Source organism: Chondrus crispus, genomic scaffold, assembly GCF_000350225.1.
Source record: "Chondrus crispus Stackhouse genomic scaffold, scaffold_265, whole genome shotgun sequence".
NCBI classification, from domain to species: domain Eukaryota; phylum Rhodophyta; class Florideophyceae; order Gigartinales; family Gigartinaceae; genus Chondrus; species Chondrus crispus.
The window spans coordinates 56,722-83,454 of NW_005179143.1; the positions used below are offsets into that span (position 1 = coordinate 56,722).

Genomic DNA, 26,733 nt, shown 5'->3' on the forward strand with positions numbered 1-26,733 from the left:
ACAAAGATGACTTTTACGCCAGCAGTGGGAGCTTCAAAGGACTCCTTGGGCTTGTCTATCGGTATTACCGTAAATACCCTAACAGAGGGACGGCGGAAGAATGAAGGACAGGAGAGGACGTGTCCTTCCTGCTCCAGGCGCCTGGCACCAGACACACCCTCCTTACAACTTTGCTCCCGATTTCTCGCCGTGATGGCATCCCTGTCGCCAGCTTCTGGCGCCATGCGATGCGGTCGCTGTGAACCCTAAATAATGTATTGATTTTTTGAAGTAGATTTTAGAAAAATGGGCGGCTTTAAAAATGGGAGAAGGAAGGGTGGAGGCACAGGGAAGAAACAGAGACAGACAGTACAACAACGAGGGAGAGAAAAAAGAGTATTTTATATTTATATTTTATTCAACAGTCACCTGCCTCCCCATCGCAAGCCGCATGAGGGCGGGGCGGCGTGGCAACCCGGGGGGCACGGGTATCTGCCGGGACAGGGCCCGCGGCGGGGGACAGATGTGGGAGTTTGTCCTAGAAAAAATAAAGGGGATAAATTAGTTTATTTATGTTTAAAAACAGTTCGGCAGTGATTGTTAATGAATGTTTCTGTGCCAAGTGGCGGTGGGTGAAGGGAGGAATGCCGAATTGGTGTTTGTGCGAAGAGGAAGGCGAGCAGTGTCATGATTCATCCACACCGCACGTGTACACCGAGTACACGAGTGCCAGAGATCAGACCCTCTTCCAGTCACTGGAATCCAGTGGACCAATGCACTCCGCACATGAAGATAGTTTCTGAAAAAATTGGATACTACTGAGGGCGAACTTTTAATGTTATGGTATGGGCGCTTGATATTGTTCCGGTGACGCTGTGTGGCAGCGTCTCCTTCGGAACGCACTGAGCCGACTTCGCTTTTCGACGGACGCACGGAGGTGACCGGTCTTCTGCTTCAGACACGCGGCGGTGTCCTCTTCAAAAATCTTCTGATTGCCCGCACGCAGCACTTTACCGACACGCGGCGGCATCGTCTCCGACGGATGCGTGCTGCTAATGCGAGCGAGCGAGCGATGTCGAGAATTATGAAGAAAAGAATACATCCATACCTTCCCTTTCATCAGGTCGCAGTTCCTTTATGTGTGCCGGCAGCTTGCAAGGGGGAGCTGCTCAGCCAGCATCTTAAGTATCTGCCGGTATCCAAGTATCTGGCTGGAGACGGTTGTTGTTGACGCAAGTTGCGACACAAAAAGAGAAACACTACAATTACCCTTATTTTGGCTACAGTGTCATTCCATTCGCGGGCAACCCCTTTCTTCACACACGAGGTCAGTGCGAAGACGTGCGCGATGAGTCTGGTGCCATTAATTTCACATGCCAACTCCTGACGTCTCAACTTCACACCTCAAGTTATTCCGTGTTGGTGATTCGCGGGGAAGTGCACTGAGCGGTTGCACTGCAGGAGGGATGTATTTCGGCCTGCATCGGGAACAAGGGCGCGCGGAGAGGGACGCACAGCGCTTATCGAACTTGCCACCGACGGTGGGTGGGTGGCGCGCGTTTGGAAATGGTATTCCGGGACGCGTAGGCGAGGGACAGCATGCGATTATTGGCAATCCCGACGTAGAGCGAGAGTTGCTCCAGGTAGGGAGCCTGGCGCCGTTGGCGTGCGTTTCCCCGGTGAGTAAAGTGACTGCCTGCATGGAACACATCGCCCCCCTCAGGCCTCTCGGCTGCCAGCCAAGAAGACGGCGCGCCGGGTGTGCGGCCGCCCAGCGGGGGAGCGCGGTCAAAACGCGCGCGCGGCCACCTGTTGCGTGCCGCAGACTCCCCGTGCGACTCCCGCAGATATAAGACGCATTCCAGCTTACGCGGGCCGCCGTCCGCCGCGCGCAACTGCGCCCTCTCTCCACGTGACCACGCCGCCGCGCTCCACGCGGAGCGCGGTCGATCGCAGTCGCAGTCGCAGAGGTGCGGGCAGATGGCCAGTGCCGGCGGGGCAGCGCGAATCGGGACGCACTGCCCCAGCGCCGGGGCCAGGGCCGCACGCCACGGCCTTGCGTCTTCTGCCCCGTCTTGCTGCGGTTTGCTTTGCTTTGCCCAAAGAAGTGACTTGGCGTGCTATGAGTGGCTCCTACGTTTTAATTTATGTGTTTAAGAAAAGCAAGGGCTTAAGAAGCATACGGTATTTGTTAAGAATTTAAAAGTATTCCTGGCAAAACCGGGCAAGGCAAACCAAAAACCAGCCTGTTAAGACACGCCCTCAGGGCTGAGCCGCACGTAGCATCGCTGCATCTCCGCCCGCAAACGCTTCCCGTTCAAACCACGCGCGACCCCCAGCGCAAGCACCACGCCCCCCCGCTTCCCGCCCGTGCCCAGCGATGCGCGCATCCCGCGGCCGCCCGCGCCGCTCGCCCGAAGCGCGAGCGTCCGACTGCGTGCCGCCGCCTCCGTTGCGCGCGCCGCCCGCTCGACACAATCGGTGTCGCGCGCGTCCGTCGCCGCGGGCGGCCGGGTTTCGCCCGTCCCCGCCGCACCCATGCACAGCGCGCGTGCGCTCGCCGTACTTGCTCGCGCGCGCCCGAGCAGTGTGCATAAAAGTCGGGGCCGCCGCGTGCCGCGATCCACTGGTAAGCATCCCCCCCCTCAGCACTGGCAGCGCGCGAGGATGGGCGGCGGAAACAGCAGCAGCGGGATAGAGGGCGGGGGCGCACTCGACGAGCTGGACGTGCTGCTGTCGCCGCGGAAAACGGGGTGGATGCGCGGGGTGGAGCGCGAGAAGGAGCGACTGGTGCGGCGGACGAGGGCGCTCGCGGAGAGCGTGCAGGTGCTGGTGGGGGTGGCGAGGCGGTGCGGGGAAGAGACCGGGGAGGAGATGTGGAAGAGGGAGTAGCGGGAACGAGGACGCGGAAGGAGTATCACTTGCACCCCTTGTGCATTACAGTACAAGCGAGGATACAGCGAGGATAGTTTTCCGCGGATACGTGTAACACGTGTTCCTGCAGAGTTGCAGCTGCCACTGTTGAATCGACAAACTCATAGAGCAGCGCCCTCTTTCTCGCCTCTTCGTCGTCTCTGGTCTCGCTCCTGCTTATCCGTCTCGCTGCGGGCTGTGATCGGACAGCCTATCGTGGTCGGTCTGTCACTGGGGGCCGCTTGTTTCACCTGTGCCGCCCAGGACACTTTCCCATTTGCCCAGTGCTTGTCTCTCACATATTCACCGATGCCCTTGCGGAGACGGTGTTAATTGGAATGAATGACGACGCCGACGTTCCGTAAAGGGAGAGGGAAGGACGTTTTCGGATGGCAGAGACTTGGCAGGCCGCTGCTTGTCACGAAGGACGAGGGGCACCAAGGACGCACCAAGGACGAGGGGTTCGGAGGAGGGGAACGGCAGGGGAACGGCAGGGGAACGGCAGGGGAACAATGTCTGTGCGTAGTGGAGTAAAGGTGGAAGCTCAAATTTATCGTAAAATTGAAGAAAAAAGTTGGCCTCGTTTTGTCCACTGTTCTTCTCACACGTGTGGACCTGTGCACGTGTGAACCTATGCATGTGTGCCCATCGCCTCTCAACATTGAGATTCGCGCCCCGCTTTGAGCCGGTCTGCAACGCTTCTGAACACACCGTTGATGCACTAATAACAACTTCCTCTACTTCGCTTCTGTCCGAATGCTTGATGCCGCTGTGAACGTTCTTATCGTTTCTTAGTCCACTGTCTTCGAGGAGGACAAGCCATCGCAATGCAACACTTATTTCGCGTCAGGTCCGCTCGCATCCTTAGACTTGTTTACCGAGTGATGAAGTCAAGCAGGTCGGTAGTTCATACATACACATACATGGACTGCAACTTCCATACTTCCATCAAGCAAGCTTCTCAGGCATTCATAACAAAACAAAAAGCCCTCCCCACTACAGAACTACCGCGAACAGTTGCAAACGCATTACTAATGTCTCGGGCGCCAAACGGCCATCGCACTTCGATACTAACTTACACAACTAGCTACACAACTAGCTTCATGATAGCAACCAAATGGCCAATCCTTGCAACTGCGACCTCGTGATCGGGGTCCATCTGCAAGTCTAACGCATTGTCCAACTGGGCCAAGACAGCCTCAGACCCATCCTCTCGCCTTTGCACAATTTCTCCGTACCTTTCTCCGTACCTTGAAAATATTTGTGATGTTCGTCCTGCGCGAGAAGCAGTACCCAAGTCTGCCCTCCTCAGGAACCGACTCGTGATTTCTTCCTAATCCTCGAACCTCCCGGTATGAAGTGTGATCCCTCTCTCAACATCCCACACCCGCACGCTCTTGTCAAACGATCCAGATACCACACGTCTTCCGTCCCCACTCATCGCAACGCACACCACCGAACCCGTGTGTCCAACTAACGCCTCCCCAACTTGTGCTTCCGTCTCCACGTCCCACACCCGCACACTCATATCCTCCGATCCAGATACTACACGTCTTCCGTCCGCAGTGTGGACGGAAGACGTGTAGTATGAGTGTGGACTCCACACTCATTGCAACGCAACCCACTCCCGACCTATGACCGCGGTAACTTCTCAATACTTTTCTCTCCGATGTACTCCACAGCCTTAACGTCCCGTCGTCATATCCCACAACAAAATACCCCTTCCTCTCACAGAAACTTGCGCAGGTAGCTCTCGTCACGCTCGGTTTTTCTCAAGTCACTTCGGGGGTTACTCTTCCAATGCGCATTCCAAAATATTCCCCCAAACCCCCACCCCTTTTGCGCCTGCTTGCTCAAAGCTCCCCTAGGTCCTGGCTCTCCGTTTCGAACTCGCCTTCTAATCGAACCATCTTCGTCTCCTTCTCAGCAGATCGCGCGAAAACTGTTACTTCTCCCCCGGACTTCTCCACCTGACATCCATACACTTCACCCCTGCAATCCATGCCCACTTGAATTTCAGAACTGTCATATAGCAGAAAAATCTGCTCCACCAACCTTCCATCGGCTCGCGCTCCACACTCACTCACAGGCCGCACCCATGGCCGTGGTCTGTTCCAGGTGCATGTGGTCGAAAAAGACAGGCTGCTATTGAAGATACAAGTTTAGCAGTATGTGCTAACGTGTTAGCATCTGAGATACAACAAGCAATGGATGAGCTTTCAGCCGATATTGATACCCAAGTTGACCTTATGAATTCTTTCGATGACGTGGATGACGAAGAGGTCACCAAAATTTCTAACGATCGTAGAGTTACTTCTCCGCGTGATGATGATGATGGTGAGATCAGTGGTCCCGAGAACTCATCATTAGTTCCCAATTTAGAAGCTCATGAACCACAAGAGCTCGTTACATATATCCCAGTCGAACAATCTACATTTGATCCTGATCACCAGAGAGTGATCATGACAATGATACTTCCACGGACGCGCCCAATAGCACTGTACCAGATCCGCAAGAAGATGTTGCAAATGTTCAAGGCACAACACAATTGGATCAGCCTTCCGCTACCTCCTTACACCCAATGCAAACTCGCTCCAGTTCCACTACTCCTCACACCTCGAGTGATCGCACACTACACGGGAATGATATCGAATTACTTACTGGTACTGAGCTAACTAGCTGTGAACAAAACGCTCTGAGTCATTTCTACGATTGGTTCAAGTCAAAAGAATTTCTCATCCACCAGGCTGAAGGGTTGCCTTCTTACATCACTTCCAACTCATATTGCGATGAAGAGAGTGCCTTCCTTAATCAGTGCATTCGTATTCACAAGTCTGACGTCCCCAGAGATGCTAATGTTACTTGCAGCCATGTGCTTTATAAGATCAAAACTAGAGATGATGCATCTCTAACATGTAAGGCTCGTATAGCTCCTCATGGGAATGAAGATCGTGATCGTGAACATTTAAAAACTGATTCGGCATGTTGCCCACGTCTAGGAATTCGTACTCTGTTTTCAATATGTGTGATGTTTCAATGGTACCTCACGAAGATCGACGTGAAAGGTGCATTCTTGCAGACTGGTTCTGCTAAACGTGACGTTTATGTTATTCCCCAGAAAGAAAGCTCAGATCATAGATTTGCTTGGCTTCTTACAGTCGCAACCTATGGATTGGTGAACGCCAATGCGCAATGGCAAGTTCACTCAGATCAAACGTCCATTGATATTGGACTAAACACACTCCTATATATGTTCTGCAGTTGTTCTACATGCTTGATGACTGCAGTTTAGTTCTTATCGTGGTTAAGGTAACTGATGATATTTTAATCGGTGGAAGTGAAACTCACAAGCGCCGGTTTATCAAAAGATTGACAGAAGCGTATGAGTTGGGTACAATCACCCATCTTCCTGGTTCATGTTGGTTCTTCGGGCTTGAAGTTTCCCAAGAACCGGACTTCGGTATACATGTTCATGCTGATCAGAAGCGTTCTGGAATAACATCTTGCAACGTTAGTCGTACAAGACGAAAGCAGATTAACGAAAAGTTGAACGCAATAGAGAAATTCCATTGCAACGCCGTTAATGGTTCTATTGGTTTTATTGGTATCCATGCTCTCCCCATTGCTTCATTTGTGTCGAGTTATCTACAACAATCGCGCAATGCTGCTACTGTACATGATCTATGTAACCAATCCGCAATGTTGAGAAAACTTAAGCAACTTGGATCCACAACAAGTTATGATAAGATACCACGGGGTACGAACCATCTCAGTGTTACCGTGTTTGCGGATGCAGCTCGCCCTAGTGAGAACGGTCAGCTCGGTATGATTTGCGGACTTCTCTTTGGCGATATGAATCGTGGTTCTATATTTCATATACTCTCATGGAGATCCAATCTATCAAGGCGTCCAGTTAAGTCGATAGCTTCGGCAGAAACACTTGCAGCAGGTGCTGCTCTTGATGAAGCTCTACTGATTTCATCCGCTTTGTCAGTCATTCTAAAAACAGCTATCCCTACTACCCTGATTGCAGATTCCAAGGATTTGTTTGACTCGCTTTCCTCCTGTCACGTTCCGGAAGATCGTTCAATTCGAGCCGATGTTCAGTTGATCAGATATTATTATGAGACCGAACAACTCGATCGTGTTATTTGGATACCTGCTCTTCAAAACTTATCTGATCTATTGACCAAGAAAGATAGCCCTTTGGCGGATACTCTTCAGCTGATGTTATTCGAAGGATGCCTATAGTTTGAGATGACAAATTTCAAGAGTCGCTCTTGTCATGCGAACCTTGGCTAAGAAATATTGGCTTATCTTCAAAGAGGAAGAGTGTGAAACTTAGGCTATGTTCAAGGAAGTATCCAAGTACATGGCCTTTGCTCAAAAAGCGTCCTCGGACCACTTCCCGTATCTCGAGATTTGTTTGCGTTGTCAGCTTCCACTGTCTGCGTGTGCTACATTTTCTATGTGTGTGACTTCCCACTTTTTCTACCAAGTACCTCCATCGCTTCAACCTGTTTATCGCTCAGTTCTCGTTCTTTGCTCTCCGCTTTGCATCCCTTTGACAGTTGCTCAGTGAATTAGTTGTAAACGTTCTCTTGCTGATTGTTGACGGATACTGTGACTCGCACTGTCCCCCGATCTTCGTCTGTTTGATCCCGCTACCGGCTGCGCTAGTTACTACGTTGCACCTTTATTTGGTCCTCTACGCTCACGTTTCTTAGACACGGTCCTCAAATGCTGTTGCACATGAAGCCCTGTACTTTGAGAAGTACAGAAATCCTGTCTTCTGTCGTAGAGAATTGGGACGCAAAATTGCGTCCCGGCTAACAAGACGAGCACGGTGACAGTATACGGAGTTGGATGATTCCTGTGTATACCGTACATACATTATTGACGCACTCAAAGGGCGACTTAGATCAGCCTCCAGTCAACTGTAACCTTAATCGCAGTGTTCACGAGTCCTTCGCGTGATGGAAAGACGTGGCGAAGGTCTTGAGAGCAAAAGGCTGCTTGCTTATTTATTCTGTAAATTATGGATGTATCGGTAGTTACGTTGAGCGAGATTTCCAAACGCAAGGTAAGTTATGAGTTGATCACGGCGGCGGAGACTGCTCAGCTTCTCCAACTAAAGTTGGACTCGATCACCATTAAACTCCTCTCCGGTTGCCTGCCTAGAAGAGAATATTGAACTTCTCGACCTCAGACGGCTGAACTACACCGTTTCTATCCGTAACCACGACATCAAACGGGTTACTGGATACTACCACAAGGGTTCTTCCGTCATCGAACTCAACATTGGCGAGCCTAAGGAAAGCGAAAGCGGCAGTCGGGATGTTGCTCTGACCGGTGGCTGACAAGGTACCGGTGATCCTGATGTTAGTGTTGATTGCGCTCTGGAGGATCTCCACGATGGCGCCGAATTTCGTTTCGAAGTTCTCGATTCTCTCGGCAGCCTCATAGATCTGCTCGGCACTGATGCCCTCAGCGAAGTTCAGGCCCAAAAGCGCAAAGAAGGGAAGGTTGAGGTCGCCCTCGTAGTTCCTAACGAGCTCTTCGAACTGAGCGCGCTCCTCTGCGGTGAGGGTCTCGACAAAGGAGGAGCTCATGCTGTTAAGAGTCTCAGCATCCACGGCGGTGACTGTGACGTTGAAGTCGAGGTTGATGGTGCCGACCCTGGTGATACGGCCGAGGCTTGTGGTGCTGGTGAAGGAGCCTCCTGTAATTGTCTCGGACTGGCGGGAGACGGGGACAAACTCTTTAACCACGTTGGCGATGCGGCGGGGGGCCGCGCCGGCCAGGGCGGCGGAGAAGAAGACGGCGAGGAAAGTGATGAACTTTGCGGATACCATTTTGGGATACGGGGTGAGTGGGTCGCGGCGGAGGGATGCGATGGGAGTTAGCTGAAGAGGTGAGAGTGGAGGAAGTTGGAAGTGAGGGGCAGTTCGGGTGAGTTTTTATAGGGATGTGAGCGGAGGGGCACGTAGATGACTGCCTTAACGGAGAAGGAATGGTTTTGCCAAAAGGATGGACAGGGAAGACGTGGTGAAAAGATGACTGCAAAGATCAGGAGAGTACAGAATAGATATATATAAGATTTGGGGGTGAGGAATGACGATGAAGAATGTCCACGGATGCACTATGATTTTGCTGGAATTTTGTGACATGACTTGGGGATTACCGATTTCTTGTTGCGAATGAGGAAGAGAAGGAAGAGTTACCGTAATGTGGCGACGACAGAAAAAAGGAATAAGAGATGAAGGTCATGGAAGGATATGGCTGGGGGAATATGTGATGGGAAAGTCTCGATGCAATACGGGGAACGCAATGCAAATTGTGAAGACATCAAGGCGGGGTAGGCGGGGTACGTTTACGCAACGGGAAATGGGAACCTGTATGACGGGGGGTCGTAAAGCATTGTCGTGAGAGAACAGAGATGTGACTGTGGTGAGGTTGAAGTAGTCTCTTTGTGAAGCGGGGAAATGCGGAGGGTGTGCGTGTCAATGCGGCGTCAGGGTGTACAGGCATCCAGGGATGCGGATAGTGAGGAAGGTTTTTTAGTCGTGAGCTGTGCAGTTTGAACTGTAGATACAAGGTGTTGTATGCGTACATGACATGAGGGGCGTGCGAAAAGATGGGACCGGATGCAGCTCGGGATGCAAGATAGCAAGGAAGATGACCTTGTTGCGTTTTACGATGCACGAGGGGAAAACACATCGGCTACACGTACTGCCTGACACGTATACACGGCACTGTACTGCCGAACTTTTGTTTGAATCCCTGACTCCGGGTGCGGTCTATTCCTAGACGTTAGTCTATCTAGGTGTTCCTAGACGTTAGTCTAGGTGTAAGCAAGAAAAAAGGGGACTCGTTTTTACACGTGTTCACTTTTTTTCTGTAAAGTACACGTGTTCACTTCTCCTTATGAGGGGAACGGGGTGTGAGGGGAACGGGGTGGTGCTGAACTTTTCTGTAAAGTAGTAAAGAACACGTGTTCACTTCTCTTTGAGTGAGGGGAACGGGGTGTGAAGGGAACGGGGTGGTGCTGAACTTTTCTGTAAAGTAGTGGGCGCCTCCGGAAATTATTTTATGTGTCAGAGTCATATTTTTCTTTTTTGTGAACAAAAAATGAGTTTTACCACGGAAATGCTTGCGCACATAATGTGCGTCCCCCTACTGTACGCATGCTTTGAACTCGTTCCTAATGACGAGCACGGTGTGTCAGGGTCGTTCCTAACGACGAGCACGGCACCGGACGCCGGCGATGACGCCGTCGGAGCTCTATCTACAGTGTGTGCTGTGAGCTTGGCTCAATCATGATGGTGTTTTCACCGAGCAGCCACCGTCAGAACCATGAATGACCAAATGGCTATTCTATTGCTACTTCTCATTCAGAGCCATGCTCGGTAGGATGTAGATGTCGAGTCTCGTCGGTCGGGCGGCGGCCGACGCTTTCTCTGTGTACAGTAAATTTGGATTGTACGCGCGCACATTTTGACATTTGTGCGATACACATTTAACCTAGCATGGGGTCGCCCGTCCGAGAAAACGGCGCGTTGTGTGTCACAAAATCCCGATTTGGTCAACACAATTTGCGATTTTAGAATTTCAGGAGTCGCCCAGTAAAGTACACGTGTTCACTTCTCTTTATGAGGGGAACGGGGTGGTGCTGTGGACAGCGCACATCCGCACGGCTGTTCGCAGAGGTGTACCCTTGGGTACTGTTCAGGTCATACATAAGTTGAACCGAAGTCTTGGCGCCAACCCGCCCGAAAGGTTTATACTGTACAGTCACACCCCAATACTGTAATGTATTCAATATTTTTCAGGAATTGCAATAGAAACCTTTCTTTTTGTTTCCTTTTTCTTTCCGCGGAAACGTCTAGGACTCGCGATGCGTGCATCGCGAAGAATTTCACGCATTGGGGCAGCGTGTCTTATAGCTGTACACTGCTGTACAGGGGGGAGGGGGGGAAGTCGCGATGTAGTGCTACCCTGTGGCACTGGGCAAAAAACCGCACTATATCAAACCCAGCACTATAAGACAACGAAATTTACGGCTTTTTTTCAGTGACTTCCTTGCATCACTGCTCAGAAAGACCGCTCGCAGGACGCCATCACTCATACTTTACATCTCCAGTAAAGACTCCAGTCTAATCGAGCATTTCTTAAAATGAGACATTAAAATTTAGTAGCTGCCGAGCCGTCGCATTGACTTCCTCTTTTTTCGCAGAGATAATCGCCAGCCCACACTGAGGGCCAGTTATCGCCATGGTATTTTTGCAACGAGCTAGATGTAGTGTAACTGTTTTATCGCTGACACTAGTCGTCGAAAGTACTGAATATTTTTGAGTGGCTGCCTCCCTGGAGACCCTTCTTTTTTGGCTCAAAATTCGTGTCACCGGCAGAAGGGTAGCACTATATTGGCTCGGACACTAACAAATATGGCACTATATCGCGACCCCCCCTGTACCTACTTTATATCTAACAATTCTCTCACGGCAGTTTCTACACCAAGTTCGCATGGGTGTAGCAAGGGGCTGTTGCTTTAGTTAAGCTGCCCCTGAGGAATCGCTTGTACTTGCTCATCACGGACGGATTAAAGTGAAGACATTTACTCTGCACTGCAGAAGGTAATATGCCTTCCGAAATCAAATCTGTAACGTCCGTAGTAGATCCCAGATGTCCTAAACGCTTTGTGCCAAGTACTCACATTGATGGTTACTTTGTTTTTTTTGCTTGCTGGATATCATGAGAGCCATACGTGCACACGTAGCACACGCATTACAGCACAATTAGATCACTGCACTCGCCGCCGCCACACAGATACCTATCCTGCCCTGATAATGCTCTTAAAGTAGACAGGCAATAGGCATCAGTAAACGGAGTCATCAATCTTGCACCACACTCCGCTAAGGTTTGCTTGTGAACTGGTGTTTCAGTATTGTGCGTCACGTGATAATTACTTGTCTGACAATCGTTTAGTAAATGATCAGCTTAGACCGTTTAGTTCAGTGAATAAGTTCTATACAGTATATGAGGTCTTCACAGCAGACCAAAGTTAAAAAGGGAGGTAGGCAAGGACGTTATAGCCAAGGGACCGCCATCTAACCCAATGAGATTTAAAAGGCATTGACAAGAATATTTATTTATCAAGTGTGGAAGATAGCACGCAAGGACCGGATCCTAATGACTGTAGAACCACGTGAATACAGTCAAGGTGTTCGTGACGCAAGCACAAGCCTGTCGTTTCGGTCTGGGGTGGCAAACATCGCACCTAATGGCAATTGGGCGAAGTCTGAAGATAAGACTGATGAAGCTTGGGTCGTGATATTTACTTTGAGAGTCTCCTCTAGGCTTTAAGTAGTCCTGATAACCGCAGCTCGTTGATTTGATTACCAAAGGAATGCTCAGACAGTAATAGAGTCATCCGTGTAGGATGAAGCACATTACTGTGTTAGTCAATTACACTATCAATAGGTTACCTTATATCCTGGCGTTTCATGACACTTAACGTAACATCTCTCCGGTTATGTAATGGCTAGTCCATTGGGAACCATGCGGATCGTAAAGGATGGTGAAATATTTCCACAGGCTTACAAATTTCGGCATATGCGCTACTGCACGTCATCAGCACCATAGGCGCACGAGCCTCCCGGTTCGACTTTCGGTAGCACTCAGCACAGTCGGACGCATATGCACAAGGTCCAATAGGACTAAAGCAGGGAAGCTCCGTGTTCATGGATCTTGGATCTCCACCGTGTTTCGTGGCTTGATATCGAAGAGGTTCAGCATACGATGCTCGGAGATGCAGGACGCACGCTGTTCCGTCCGTGTGCAACTTGCACCCACAGAATTGCGTGGCATTCAGATTGCTCACCACGCAAAAGCAGACTATGGCGTTGTCAAGCGTCAACTTTCCAATACACTCTTCTGATGAGGTGCTGCAACTACAATTATCAGGAGAGGCAGGTTCTATTCCTCTATACAAAAAACCTACAACTCTCATCGCAGTGAGAGAGGTGCACCATCTTGGTCCCCGTTCTGTTTTTGCCGCCTCTTTTCCCTTACCAGTTCAGCAAACGCGTGTAGACTCCGAACACTCCAGCGCGATATCTCTATATGTCTGGCGATGTGCTCCGTCGCCGACTACCCAGGAATGACTTCTAACATCTTCGATTTCCCACCTTCCCTCCCTTTTTCTTTTTAGACTACCGCATGCTCCGGGAGACAACTCGCAGCTGGGGTGCTTACAGAGGCTTCGAAGAGGAAGCTTCGTGCCCCGGGAAACACAGGTACTTCCTGTATTTCTTTGCGTGTATAGATGTACACCGGGGCATACCCCTCCCGCATGAAAGTCTCGGACTCCAACAGTAAATGGTACTTTCCAGTTCGTCACGAAGTCCCTCTTCAGTATCATATCACTGTATATCTACCGTTCTGGGACATCGAAAGACACGTGCTACACATAAGGTGCAATGCTATTTTACGTTGACTGTTGTATGAGCCTCGTTATGGTCAGAAACGTTTTTGTGTGCATTTAGGTAATACGTGAGATTGCTCCATATACACAGCAAAATCATTTTTTCCGAATTGATGGAGACTAGCATTCTTCTGTGAACAAGTATATTCATTAAAAGATGATGCACACAGCGATGGTTCTCCGTATCGTTGATAAAGTGTTGAATCGTTTTTTCTACTACAATACCACCTTTGTGTGATGCATCACCGAATGAGGTACTGCACCTAGCTAATAAAGGTAACTCTGGGCAGTTTTCAACAGCGTCAAAACCAGATGAGGTGCTTGAGAGCATTTCCCATAATTTGATAAGCTTTTGCCTGCCTTGTCTATGATTTGTGCGTTCCAGCGCTCACGTCAAGCTATAGAATACACAAAGCAAATTCAAGATCAACGCCAAGAATATTTTGCCACAATTTTGCATGCAACTGCATCTCTGACATTAAAATAATATCACTGCAAAAACAAGATCTACATTTGAATAGCAGAATAGTAGAAAAAGTGCTGCTGCTATGCTTCATGTACGGTGCGAAAGGGAGGCGACCAAGTTTAAATTTATCTTGCTTTGTTTAAATCACTAGCTGTTGAACCTCTTAGAACGACTCAAACTACAGTAGCAGCACGCTTCCCCTCTTCGCGAAGGAGAGCAAATCGAGGCAGCAGCGCCAGAATTGTACTTCTCTACAGCCGAAAACTGGATCGCATATGCATTTCTTTCCGTTATAAAATCCGTCCACTTATGCCTCAAGCAGATTTTGAATATCCGATAATCTCTGTTGCCCGTATGTTAATTCTGAGCATGAATTATGACAACTAAAAGCAACCAGCTAGCAAGATCGCAACAAAATTGAACCTGAATGACCTTTTATGCTCTGAATGGTAGTCAACGGGCGTCTCTAAATGGTTTGATCAATTTTATGGAAAGCTAATTTGTTCGAACTTCTTTCATGAGTTGGAAGGACCACTCCACAAACAGCGAAACTGCTCAGAGCAATCGACCACTAAAAATTTAACCTTCCAAAAAGAACTGCTATCTGATTCCATATTTGATAACATTTCCAAATATGGTAAATGCAGAGTAAGGTGCCGCTGTGGGGGTTTTTGTCCCCTCTCGCACTAGAATTACCAATTTCATTAGTCGAGCTCGACGCTGAGACTGGTCTTCTTATACTGTCGAATTTCCTTTTGGCAATGGATGTAAATGTGCGGTAGTCTTCCGCATATATGTATGTATTCACCCTTAAGCACCCGTTTCGAAAAGGAAACTCGAAAGGAGTAGTAAAATATAGGGGTTGCAGGGCTACTTCGGTACTAGAGATTGGATGGAAATCGAAAGGAATGAGGTCACCCTGACTGTACTTAAAGAAAAAGTAGGGAGCCCCATCATCAAAGATCTTTCCAACCCACCTTCTTTCATCTAACACACAGATATTTTTTATTCATAATCCTCTTCAACTCGTTAAATTAAAGCCTGAAACATAGATCACAATGAGTTTTAGTAACAGAGATTTTCAGCAAACCCCCAATCTCGAAACCGGAACGGATAACATCCTTTCAGACATCGATAGAAATAACTTAGCAACTCAAGAATGGAGCGCACAGGACGTCGCCATGAGCTCCTCGCCTGACTCGGATAGATATGAGGGGGCTGTAAGGAGAGGACCTATTACTCGTATTGGAGTAAAAAGTTTCTCAACGATCGCGCTGTGGTCATGGAAAAACACTGTGGAAATCTGCGCAATCTGCAGGAGCGCCCTTCTCGAAACGTGCATTACGTGCGAAGGGGGAGGTATGACGAATCCGTATCTGTGTCAATCGGTGAAGGGACGGTGCGATCACGAGTTTCATTTTCATTGCATTCAGAGATGGCTCGTGGAGAACAGACCAAACTGTCCGCTTTGTAATTACGCCTGGCCACCATACAGTGATTCGAATGATTCGAATAGTGGTTTAGATGAGTCTATGTTGGAAGGAGGTGGGCCGGAGGGACGTGGCGAGTTGGAGGAAGGAGAAATTGCGCCTCTTCCATTTGAATAAAGGACGTAAGTGTATTGAGTAATTTGTTTGCCAGGAGCATGGCATGTTGCCCGCCCCAAAAAATATTCCCAGTTTTCGTCACGAGTCTTTGTGCTCTACACAGGCAAGACATGCAGAGGCTAATGAAAATGCCATTTCGGTCTTGCAACCTCTTCCATATTTCACTGAGAGAAGGGAAACTGCAGAACGAGAGCATTCAGTCGCCCCAGCACCAACGCATGGCGTCCACGAACCTCTGCCCTAATCTTAGTACCGGCATGCTACCAGAAGCGATCCAGTACAGGGGGAACCAAAACACACATTCGATAGTACAAATGGTCTCAGAAACATGCCCATGGGGATGAACAGTGCTTTGAAGTCTCTGACACATTTGCTAGTATCTCCCGATGTGAGATGAGACACTTCATAATTTATCAAGAACTCCTAGCTAGAGCGCGCTTCGCATTCTGCTTTGAGATATTTGAAGTGAGGCACATTTCATTGCAGTATGCCGGGCTGATTTTCTGTATGCCATGGGCAGAGGACTCAACAGCACTGGTTCAAGCGCTGAGCTCTTTTCAGTGGCTACCTACGTTAAATATAACTTTCTGTACCTGTTGCTTTAAAATGGGAGTGGTTCAGGAAGTGTACTGGCAAAATGCGCGCTACACGGTGCTGCCTACATATGCCCGGTACAGTGGGTTCGCGATAATTGCAACACGTCGGTGGTAGGGTTCTTGTTTCAATTATCGCGATTTTTCAATTATCAAATGGTATGATAAACTCGTCCCCTAGCCAATCATATGGCACCCTCCAAAACCCACTATTTTATTTAAAAAAGGCATCTATCTTTGTTTGCCTCTGGCCCTGATACATGTCCTGACGGACCACAGCCTGCACTTTCCGAATTCCTCGTAAAAGGCCCTCATCAGCCTGCCCACTGGAGACACAAATGCGCTTAGCTAGCGCAAGTACACGCAGCTGCTCTTTGGCACAGGGAAGCAAATTGTCTTCCTCAGTATGTTCCTCACTGTCCTCTAAACCACTTCCATCCCCAAAGTCGACAACTGAATCGATAAGCGCCTGATTGTCCACAGTGTGAACACAATCATCCTCGCCCGACACATTGAGTAGTTCAACAATAGACATTAGCGTGCAAGTGGGCACTAATTCGGAAATTTGTCTCTCCAACATTTGCGCCTCATTGCACAGTAAATTACTAATGCTTACCCTCTCCGATGAATCCAATTCAGTACCACATATACCAGTGTGCCTCCAGCAGTTCTGTATTACTGAGGCAGGAAGCTCATTCCATATTTTCTTCATGCAACGCATAGCCGTTAGTATGTCAACCTTATAGATGTCGCTCACATTTTCATCAATTAAATCAATAGCTCGTTCCATCTGCAAGCGTCAATACCTCAGTTTGATTGAACCGATAATTCCTGCGTCCAACAGTTGGAGCTTCGAGGTTGTATTGGGCGGTAAAAAGAATACTTCAACGTGGGCTAAAGCAGTTAGGTTATCCTTAGTTCCGTAAGCACTGCAGTTATCAATTAACAGAGCAACTGTTCTCCCTTTTGTCTTTCCAATGTAACAATCGAAGCGCTGCAACCAACCAAAGAACAACACGCTTGTCATCCATAGTTTGTTGTTGGCATGATAATCGAAACCAAGTTCTTGACGAATTTTCTTTTTAAACACCCTGGGTTTCCATGATCGCCCGATTACCATGAGCTCTAACTTCTCAGAGCCATCTGCATTGCTGCAAGGCATCACAGTGAATCGATCTTTAGCCTTTGTATGACCTGGTAGCCTCTCGACTGCAACTGTCTTGTCGGGCGCCATTTTAAAAAACAACCCGGACTCGTCTGCATTAAAAATATTCTTTTCAGAATAATTCTTAAGCCTCTCCTTAATTATCGGCAGGTCACGCATAACAGCATTCAAATCCGCATCCTCGCTCTCGGCATGCTATCGTAGCACGCGAAGCCCCCATCGTGCGTTGAAATTACTCAGCCAACCAACACGGTGTATTTTTGCCTGAACACGGTGTATTTTTGCATGATCCAGAAACCAACACGGTGTATTTTGGCATGATCCAGGAGCTTTTGATTGGCCAAGTCTTGAATTTTTCGGGTTTTTAGGCAGATTAAATCCCCATTAATGTTTCCCCGTTTAACCTGTTGGTCAATAATCCAATCAAAGAGTGCCGTTTCCACAGCATAGTTTTTGCCTTTCCTCTCTCGTGTTTTCTTCACTATTGTTTTTTTCCGGCGAGCCAATAGCGATGAGGACTGTTTTAAAATTCGAGACATTATTGTCTTGCTTGGCATCTCACTGAATCTGAATTTTTCTTTTGCCCAAACCCCCAATTCTTGTAGGGTCGGTTTTTTGTCCTCATCGTTTAGTGCGACATACTGCTCGCAAATATGCTTTTTTTGAATGAGGGAAAGCGTGGTATATTTCATGGTGATGCTTGGCAGTGAGGGAGGAATAGGGGAAACGGTTGAGAGTTGGGATCAAGGGAGAGAGTGTGGCCAAGATGGAACTGTGTTCGGGAGGTGTCCCTAAGTGAAGACTTCACATTTTAGTATTATTTTGTGCTAACAGGGATAGCTTGTTTAAGGAATGTAGTTCATTTGAAGAAAACGGTTATCCTGTTCTTGTAACGGTAAATGATTTATAACGGGTGCCGTTTCATTTTTTCGTAGATTTGTCGTTATGTTTGGGTGTTTTGAGGGTGAGTTGAGGGGGCTGACCTTCTGGGATCGTTATTGAAACGTTTCAATTATCGGAATTGAAAGCTTATTTGCTTATGTTTTAGATATTTTTGGGTGACCACCAAGGTCGTTCCCAAGATTCCGTTTCAATTATCGCGATGTTGCAATTATCGGGGGTTTCAATTATCGCGAACCCACTGTATTCCCATTCTGCTCAGCCATATCCCGCTTTACCTCTATCAGACTACCTCCTATGCTGTAAGGTCCTTTTCCTCCACTCTTACATCCAGTTCATCTATAAAAAAACCCCGCCGCCTCGTCATCCCCCAACCACTCCGTCCTCACCCACAACCATAACTGTTTCGCACTTTCAGCTGCACAGCACACACAAAGACTCCTCCAACAAAAAAATGTCGCCTCCACAGCTCTCGGCATGCTTGCCGTCTTCCTCTTGGTCCAGCTTTCCATGGCCTCTTTCGCCATCCCCTCCCTGGGCACCAAAACTGCGACCAATGTCCGTACTCGCCTATGCGACAAAGACTTCCGCATCGACTTCTCCCGCGGCACCCAGGTGAACACCCAAGACTTCTCCGTCTCCATCGCCGACTTAACAAACTTCCCAGCTCTCGCCGGTACAGATGTCCAGTCCACTATTGTCAAAGTCAACCTCAAGGCGGGGAAGCTCTTCTTTCCGCATCTCCACCCTAGAGGGACTGAGACGCTCAATGCGCTAAAGGGAATTTTCAGAGTTCGATTCAGGTTCGATAGCAATGCGAGAGTTGTCACTAATGTCATCAGAGCAGGCGAAAGCACGGTGTTCCCGCAAGGGCTTATTCATGAGACCGGTTGCATCAGCAAAAAAGATTGTATGATTTTGTCCGTCTTCAACACGGCTGATCCAGGTATCGTACCAGCGACGCTTTAGGAGATGTAAAAGACCTTTTGAGGGCAGTCCGTGCAGGTTGATTATTTTCTTTCTTTGACCCTCCTTCCATTAAACATCAAGCCGTCTCTGTGATCACAAAATGAGCTTTTATTTCAAAAAACCATAAAACCCTCTCCTCTTCTGACCCGTTCCTCTGCTCTAGATATAGCCACATTGTAATCAAATGCGATTCATTACGCACTCGCAAACGTCTTCGCATAAGTGGGTATTGTGGTCTAGTTTCTGACAACCACGACTGAGCGCGGTGAATATGATACTCGTCATTGCACTGATTCAAAGCATTGAAGTAGCATCGAAAAAAGGGTGGTGAGAGTCGGCGACAAGTCAAGTTAGGTAAAAGAAGGCTACCAAAATAGTAACCAAAGTTATCGTAGGCCCCCTCGTAGTTTTTGTTGTCTGGTTGCCTTCTTACGACGTCCCTCATGATGAAGCGGTGCAGCGGTGAGAGACAGTACCGCAGAGTCCTTCAACATTAGCAGTGGTTTCAGTGGTTTCTCTACTACCGTAGTCAGATTCTATGAAAACACGTACCGCATAGCGAGCGAACACCCCGCTACCTAAAAGAGATTCTACAGTACTTGTACGACATCCGCCAAGAGAATCTTTCGGTAACTATAAATGCACTAAAGGTTCAGTTCATTTTCCACAATCGGCTTCCCAAGCAAGCTTATTCACTCGTGCCAGCATGATTTCAAAAAAAAACATGCTGGCATGGGTGAAAAAAGCAGCCTAGTAGTAGTAGTAGTCGCGTCTACAGAGATTGCAACAAGATTTCAATAAGATAGAATTCACGAGGGAGGGCGAGGGGGTTTACCAAGCAGAAGTAGCGGTAATGATCCTCTAGCAGCGTTGGAGTGAGAAGGAAAGGGTAGCAGTACTAGAACAAGAACGAAAATTTGATCTGGTATTCTCCTGCATTCAAGCTAGCTAGAGCTAATGAGTTAAACATTGGCACATTCAGGCCAGCCATCCGGAAGAGCGTATAGTTAGCGCCTTTTCTGGAAGTGGAACGATCTTGACTGCAAGAAACAGCTACAGGACGTGTTGAAGTATGGTGCTTACCCAATCTAAATTAGTAGAGGAGGACATGATCACCTTTACCAACCTTCTGAATCCCAGCAAGTTCGGCAGCCTCATCCCAAACACCGGACTCGTTTCTCTCCCCTGGCCGGCGTCACCCACTCCAAGGGCCTCTCCTTCTTCACCGTCCGCGGCTTTGCCAACACGCCGGTCGAGATCCTGGCCGAAACCGGTGCCAACACTCTCTACATCCGATTTGCGAAGAAGCTCCGTTCGCAGGGGAGGAGCGTGCTATATATCGTCGATGCTGGTGCACCCACCATGCCAGGGAAGAGTACTTCTCTGATCGTTAGGGTCGATTGCAAGCATTCTTTCTTGACTGTTCTCGGAATGATTGCTCCAGCGCCGGATTGGATCGTTCAGATTAACAACAGGAACATGTTTGATACGAAGACTAAAAAGTTCATCCTCTCGGACAGAGGTACCCAAATTGTGTACGATACTGGCGTGGATGATAGTAGAGAGTTCACGTCGCGGCTCGATCTCAGCTTGGACTTGCCCACCAAGCCGCAGATGAACATTGCTCTGCCTGTTGTTGGGGCGGGACTGACCGGTTCGAGAGAAGGATTGTCGGGCGCTACAGTATCAGGAATATTGCTTAATCCCCTGTAATCGCGCGCGTATGCCAATGGACGCCCTTGCGAACACGGCGTTTTGACAGCACAACTGTCCCAGGCTCAACCTTGTAGTACGAATCGATGCATCCATCCACAAGAGCGCTCTCGTATCTCCTTCCTTTCTCTAGAGATATGCCATTGCTCGCCTTTTATCCTCTTCATACAAAATCGATTCGATGTTGAAGGTGTCGCCATTGTCATCAAGTCCACTTCCCGTGAAATAGTCCCTTTCGGGCCTCATCATGGACACTTCATGTGTCGCTGGTGTCTCACTGCTGCATGCTGCCACCCCTCCCTCCTCGCCCTAGCACTGTACTGCACGGATATTGGTTCACAGGATGCACGGTGTTTCCCGTGCGCTAGGATGAGTCAAGTTACCCTTTCCGGCACAGCACAGCGATTTAGGGTTGGAGGGTAGATGGTGAGAACCAGGCGTCCGATCGGAGGGTGTGTCGTTGGACAGTATGTCCAGATGACAGTGCGCGTTCAGCACCGTCGGCATTGAATATCTTGTATTCGCATCTATTTTGAGCACATTTGAACCTTGTTGAGCGCGTCGTCAAGCACTCGACGACCAGGCTCACCGTTCACACATAAGCAGAGCGGGAGTGCGAGGAGGACGGAGAGGTTGGAATAGGAGAGAGAAATACTCTGTACACCAGAAATCTGGTTTCCTTCCCCCCGCTAGGGTGCTCTGCTTAGCCCTCCTTTTCTTTACATTCTCTCTATTACTTTCTCTTTTGACACCCTCCCTATCCTAGTCGCGCACTTTTCTACAACGTGAACTTCCCCTCACGCCAGATTGTAATGGCGTGTACAGTAGTTGGCGTCAGTTCGCAAACCGTGTTCAACGACAAAACGTGTGAGGAAGATATTACAAAGAAGTGTAAGCGTTCGGCAGTGAGATTGCCTTAATTTCTCTTTCCGTTTTTTTTCTGTTTGTCTTTTTCGGCCGCACCAGTGTATTGACGGCAAGCGATTTGCATTATGCGAGGACAGTCTGCGATAATATACGCATTACCCTTCTCACTGGGTCAATTTTGGACACCTTTGCGTATCATAGCACTACAAGGCGCATGGACACTCCAACCTCAAACGAGCTACTGCTGTACCGAGTAAATACAGCTGGCAATGCAACCAATGGTAAATCGAAAATATAACCTGTGAATTTGGACACCATATCTTTAAAGTACTTGCCCTTGGTAGTAACATCTTGCAAAACATCGAGATTGCAATTTGGAATACATTAAAAGATTACACATCTAGTAGAGTTTAAATGGCCAGTTGCATTTCTAAACTGAGATGTTGGGTGCAAAGGTACCATCACAAGACACTTCAAAGTCGCTCAAAAAAAGATCTTTAGTCATGCATGCAAAAACATGCCGTAGGGACATGCAGTTGTCGCTAAAATATAACCTGCTTCAACGCAAAAGTCAAGTACGTGGAGAGGGTATCGTTCCCTGTCGTAAAGGGAATCCACGCGTCCATAAAAAATTAGTTGACAAGGAACCTCACATGACCTCATGTGAGGAATCCTGTCATCTAGGCTCGCCATTTGAGGAATCCGCATCGATGGTGTTCCTGAAATAGCGACTGGTACAGTACAAGCAGTTTGTCTCATACTCCACGTGCCCAGTGGAAAGCTTGCACTGTAAGACTTGAATTACTGTAAACGGTCATGTGACTACAGTATGATAGCTCCTTACACGTTTCTGTTACGTACTCTCCCTAGAACCGTGTACACGTACTTGCCGGCCAACAGTACTGTTGTAGAAATATGATTGGACATTTCTGTGTAAACAGCGTGTTGGTGGATGGCGGCTCCCTTCGTGCTACTCTAGGTGGATCGCGTGTGAAGTCGTTGCAAGTTATTCAGCACTAGTGTCTAGTGTCTAGACGACCGGCAATTTGCCTCATATGAGGTCAGGCTTGGCCTCATATGAGGCCGGGTTTTTTTTTGCAAAAAAATATACATTAAATCGAAATTTTATAAAATCAGTTTAGACACCATTTCTTTAACCAATATTCCCTCGGCAATAGCTTCCTGCAAAACATCGAGATAGCAGTTATGAATACACAGAAATACTAAGAATCTAACATAGTTTCAACTATCGGATGACATTTTAAACAGGCGTTTTGGTTTCGAAGATATCAACAAAAAACGTTTCGATGTTCTTTAAAAATGCTTCTTCTTTAGGTATTCTCAAAAAGCCTGGAAAGGACGTGCAGATCTCACCAAGCTCCACCCTTCCACAGCGCAGAAGTCAACTGCGGTGGCGAGAGTATCTTTTTCCATTTTGTTCAGCTAGCACAAGTCGAGAAAAATTAAGTTGAAAAGTGACCTCATATGAGGCCATTTGTCACCTAGACACTAGGCTGGCGTGTTTCGGTCTGCTCCTCCACTGCCCGGACATTCTTTTTCAGCTATCTTACTCTATGCCTGCCTTAAATACTTGTCGGCCTCGACGTTCTCAGTGCCTATGCTCATCCCCCTCCGTCTCTCCGTTCGTTATCGTCCGTAATGCGGCGTCCTTAATGCAGTCCTCCTTGTGCATTCGTCTTCGCAGCTCGGCGGCTATTCGATTCTCATGCTCGACCACAGCGGGTGCGCATTCTCACATGTATACCACTTGTGCGTCCTTTCGCCGTCCGCTCGAACGGTTGTGATGCGATGCGATGCCATTATCTGTTTGCTTACAGATAATATCAATTTCATATGTGTACGTGTGTACGTGTGCCATCTGTACTCAATACTCCTAAACATGTGGTCTGATTTACAACTGTACCCTAAGGGTACTGTACCTGAAAGCGTGCGGCGCTGATGCGGGAGCCTACTCCGCCAAAACCCTTCACGGCATGTCCTCCTCCTTGCCCTCCCTGACTAAATTCTTCACCGACGACGTCCCATTCCGGCGACAATCCCTTCAACGTTCTGTACAGGTGCAAGTGCAGTGCAAGCGCACCGCGTACACCGATAGTTACTGAAAGATCTCGAAATGGCTTCATTCATCAAGCGTGGCAAACAGCTTTGTCAATCATCAAACCATGGTTTCCTGCCCCCATTGTTGGTACTGCCACAACAAGTGGGCCCCATCCGCGGATCCCGGGTAATTACAAGCGATGTCTAAGTATTCTTGGGCATTTATCTTACTTTACAGTAATGTTGAGGCCGAGGATCCCACTCTAATTGCAAGGGAAGAAACCTCATTCCTGCACATACACATAACGTAAACTCTCGGCTGGAACCTGGGGAGCCAGTACGCAGCTTCTAGCATGTTCTGCATCCAAGTAAGATCCAGGAACAAAGGATGCACTTCGTTGCCTGTCATAACCACCAACCCTCTTCTCGTTGGCAACAAATGCGCCCCGCCCCGTCTCTAGACTCCCCAAGTCTTGCTTCCGCTTCCAGGACTACAGTACAAAGCGCATCTTGCCCTGCCATGCAGTTGTCATCGCAGGTTTTCGGTTACGATTCAGTTGTATAGTTGTACTGTTTTTTTTTTTTTTTACTTACGGTAGTAGTGGCAGGAACATGTATGGACCAAATATTTGCGATCAACTAAAACGCTTTACATCGCCTGCGTATCTCCCGGGGGGCCACGTCTCGCTCGCGCGGATTCATGAAGTGCGCTACTGTATTCGCTTCAGAGAGTGACCCACCCTTGATGCTGATGGAACTGCCACAATAGCCTCGCGCCCATAATAAGCTGCTCACGAATAGAACTTTCAGACATTATTATTGACATCGGAAAATGTCAGCATGTGCAGTGCTACCGTACAGTATACTCACCAACTAATCCGCTGTTTAGAACGAGCCTCAGGCTCGTTGAGGCTCTGACACTCAACGCTGATCCCTCGGCAACATGGTTAAAATTACAGCTCAACTGTTGAGGACCTTTTGACAGAAAGTAAAGATAGATTACGAGGGAGGAGGGGCAAATTCTCCGTGTTATGACCAGATAACAATAAAGGCTAGCAGAGATGTACTGTAACATGTTACGTCGCACCGGCTTTGTCGCCGATGCAAATGTTAGCGAAGATGCTCGAGAAAGCGAGTCTCCTTGACGATGTTCTGTGTCAATACTGTATTTAAATTCGTTGGCTGTACAGTACTGTACAGCACAGACATGTGAGATTGCGTTTACAAGTGTACAGTATGGACATTCTAACTCGTTTTTTCGAACGACGGAGCAGCTTAATCCGAGTTGTATCCACGCTTCCTCGTGTTTACAACGATGCTCGGCTTTCTGTACCGTATTACTCTGTATCGCGCACCAACTTGTTTCATTGGAAACCTCTTCGTGAACGCTACTGGAATATGTTCTCCGAACTGTACACAAATAGAATGCGGAATGGAGCGTCTCGGGTACGTATCTAGTCGCAGCTCTTTCGCGTTCTGTTGTAAAAAAAGGGGTGTCTTGCCGAAATGCAAGGTTTACACAATAATATAGAGAATACAATAGAAACTGAACAAGTGAAAAAAACCTGACTATTAACCTCTCTTGTGAATGGAACAGCAGATAAACCCTATCCTGGGTGTTCATGAGTCATTCAAACCGACGCATCAACGTGGCGACTTCAAGTGCCACAATGATCCTGTTCATAAGCTATCAATAACGGAGTGGAAACACAAAAACTAAAAGCGAATCAGAAAAAATTAACCGAGTCTCCTCGTTGCCGCATAGCTGTTTGACATGCCTTCTCTCCGAGCAGCATCTACGTACAGTATTCAGTGGAATGAACCCGGATGACTTGACCAGTGGGCACTGCCCGCAGGCTCCCACTCTGCCCACTGGGCAGAGTGGGAGCCTGGAATGCAGACGAGAGCAACCCAGCGGCAGTTCCAGTTCCAGTTCAGCTGGGGGTCTTTATGTACAGTATAGCTCTTCCAACGACCCTCCTCTTCGGTGATACAGCGCAGTGCTGTGCATATTGTACCACAGCGTGTACAATGCAGCTTGATTATGTATATGCATTGATGCATGGCGATCTTGACTTGTTCCAGCAGACAGTGCTTCCGTATAGCTACTCAGAACTGCCTGCTGAACTGTGAGGGCTTCTCATGATCTGAGAGCATTCCTGCCTCTGAAGCAATCAACAAGAAAGGCACTACATAAACGCTCGCCGCATGAAGAGCTGGTTACATTCTCCACCTAAGGCAGCCTAAGTTACTAGCATTTCCAATTGCAATCATGAATCAATACATCCTCTTTGCGCTATTCGCGCTCCTTGCGGCTTCCGTCGAAGGCAAGAAGCATGTGATGTCTGGAAGAGTGACCGTGAACGACCGCGTCGAAAACGCTCAAGGAGTTCGCGAGATTTCGACCGAAGCCGACCTTCTCATGCCCGTTGTCCCGTGGGAGGAACTTACCGCTGATGGAGTGACCGTCGACGTCTGTACATTGCACCGAATCAAGTTCGTTGGCCCTGTTGATGCGGAAGACTTTCAAGAAGGCAACGTGCTCACTTTCCCTAAAGACGACCACGCTGCCCTGGGCTGCCCTGAACCACCTGTGAAGGACGAGCTCAACGTTCTGGACGAGGTAGTCTTCCGCAAGATCGTGATGGTCACGATTTTTAAGGGCGGCGTGCACGTGAAAACGAGGTACGTTTCCGGTGCCGATGTCGCGCCGCACGTGGCCGTGCACGTTGGGGAGCTGGTCAACCCAGCGTCCCGCATCATGGAGTCCGGGAAGAGTATTCTAGAGATGAAGACGGTGGCAAGGGTTAACGACATTGGTATCACGGCCTTTGATGAAGACGGAAGCATCGAGGTCGTGCCGGGCGTGGACCTTACCTGGGGAATCAAGGCGACAGCTGGCGTGTGTGAATTCGACTTCGATCGCTTCCCACCCAAGGCGACATGGGAACTAAGGGTGAGGGTGGAGGCGTCAGGGTCTGTCTCAGCGGCGGCATCGTTCTCAAACAATCAATCTG

At 48.5% G+C, this 26,733-nt stretch overlaps 2 protein-coding genes; both read right to left on the reverse strand.

Annotated features, from left to right (window-relative positions):
- Window positions 1-1,348: 1,348 nt before the first annotated feature.
- Window positions 1,349-1,681, reverse strand: CHC_T00005026001 (hypothetical protein). The gene has a single exon (XM_005716372.1). The coding sequence runs from the start codon at window positions 1,679-1,681 to the stop codon at window positions 1,349-1,351; it is 333 nt and encodes a 110-aa protein (XP_005716429.1).
- Window positions 1,682-2,114: 433 nt separating this feature from the next.
- Window positions 2,115-4,454, reverse strand: CHC_T00005027001 (hypothetical protein). XM_005716373.1 is given in 3 exon segments: window positions 2,115-3,221; window positions 3,222-3,554; window positions 3,555-4,454. The coding sequence occupies 1 exon segment, from the start codon at window positions 3,552-3,554 to the stop codon at window positions 3,222-3,224; it is 333 nt and encodes a 110-aa protein (XP_005716430.1). The 5' UTR covers window positions 3,555-4,454; the 3' UTR covers window positions 2,115-3,221.
- Window positions 4,455-26,733: the final 22,279 nt, after the last annotated feature.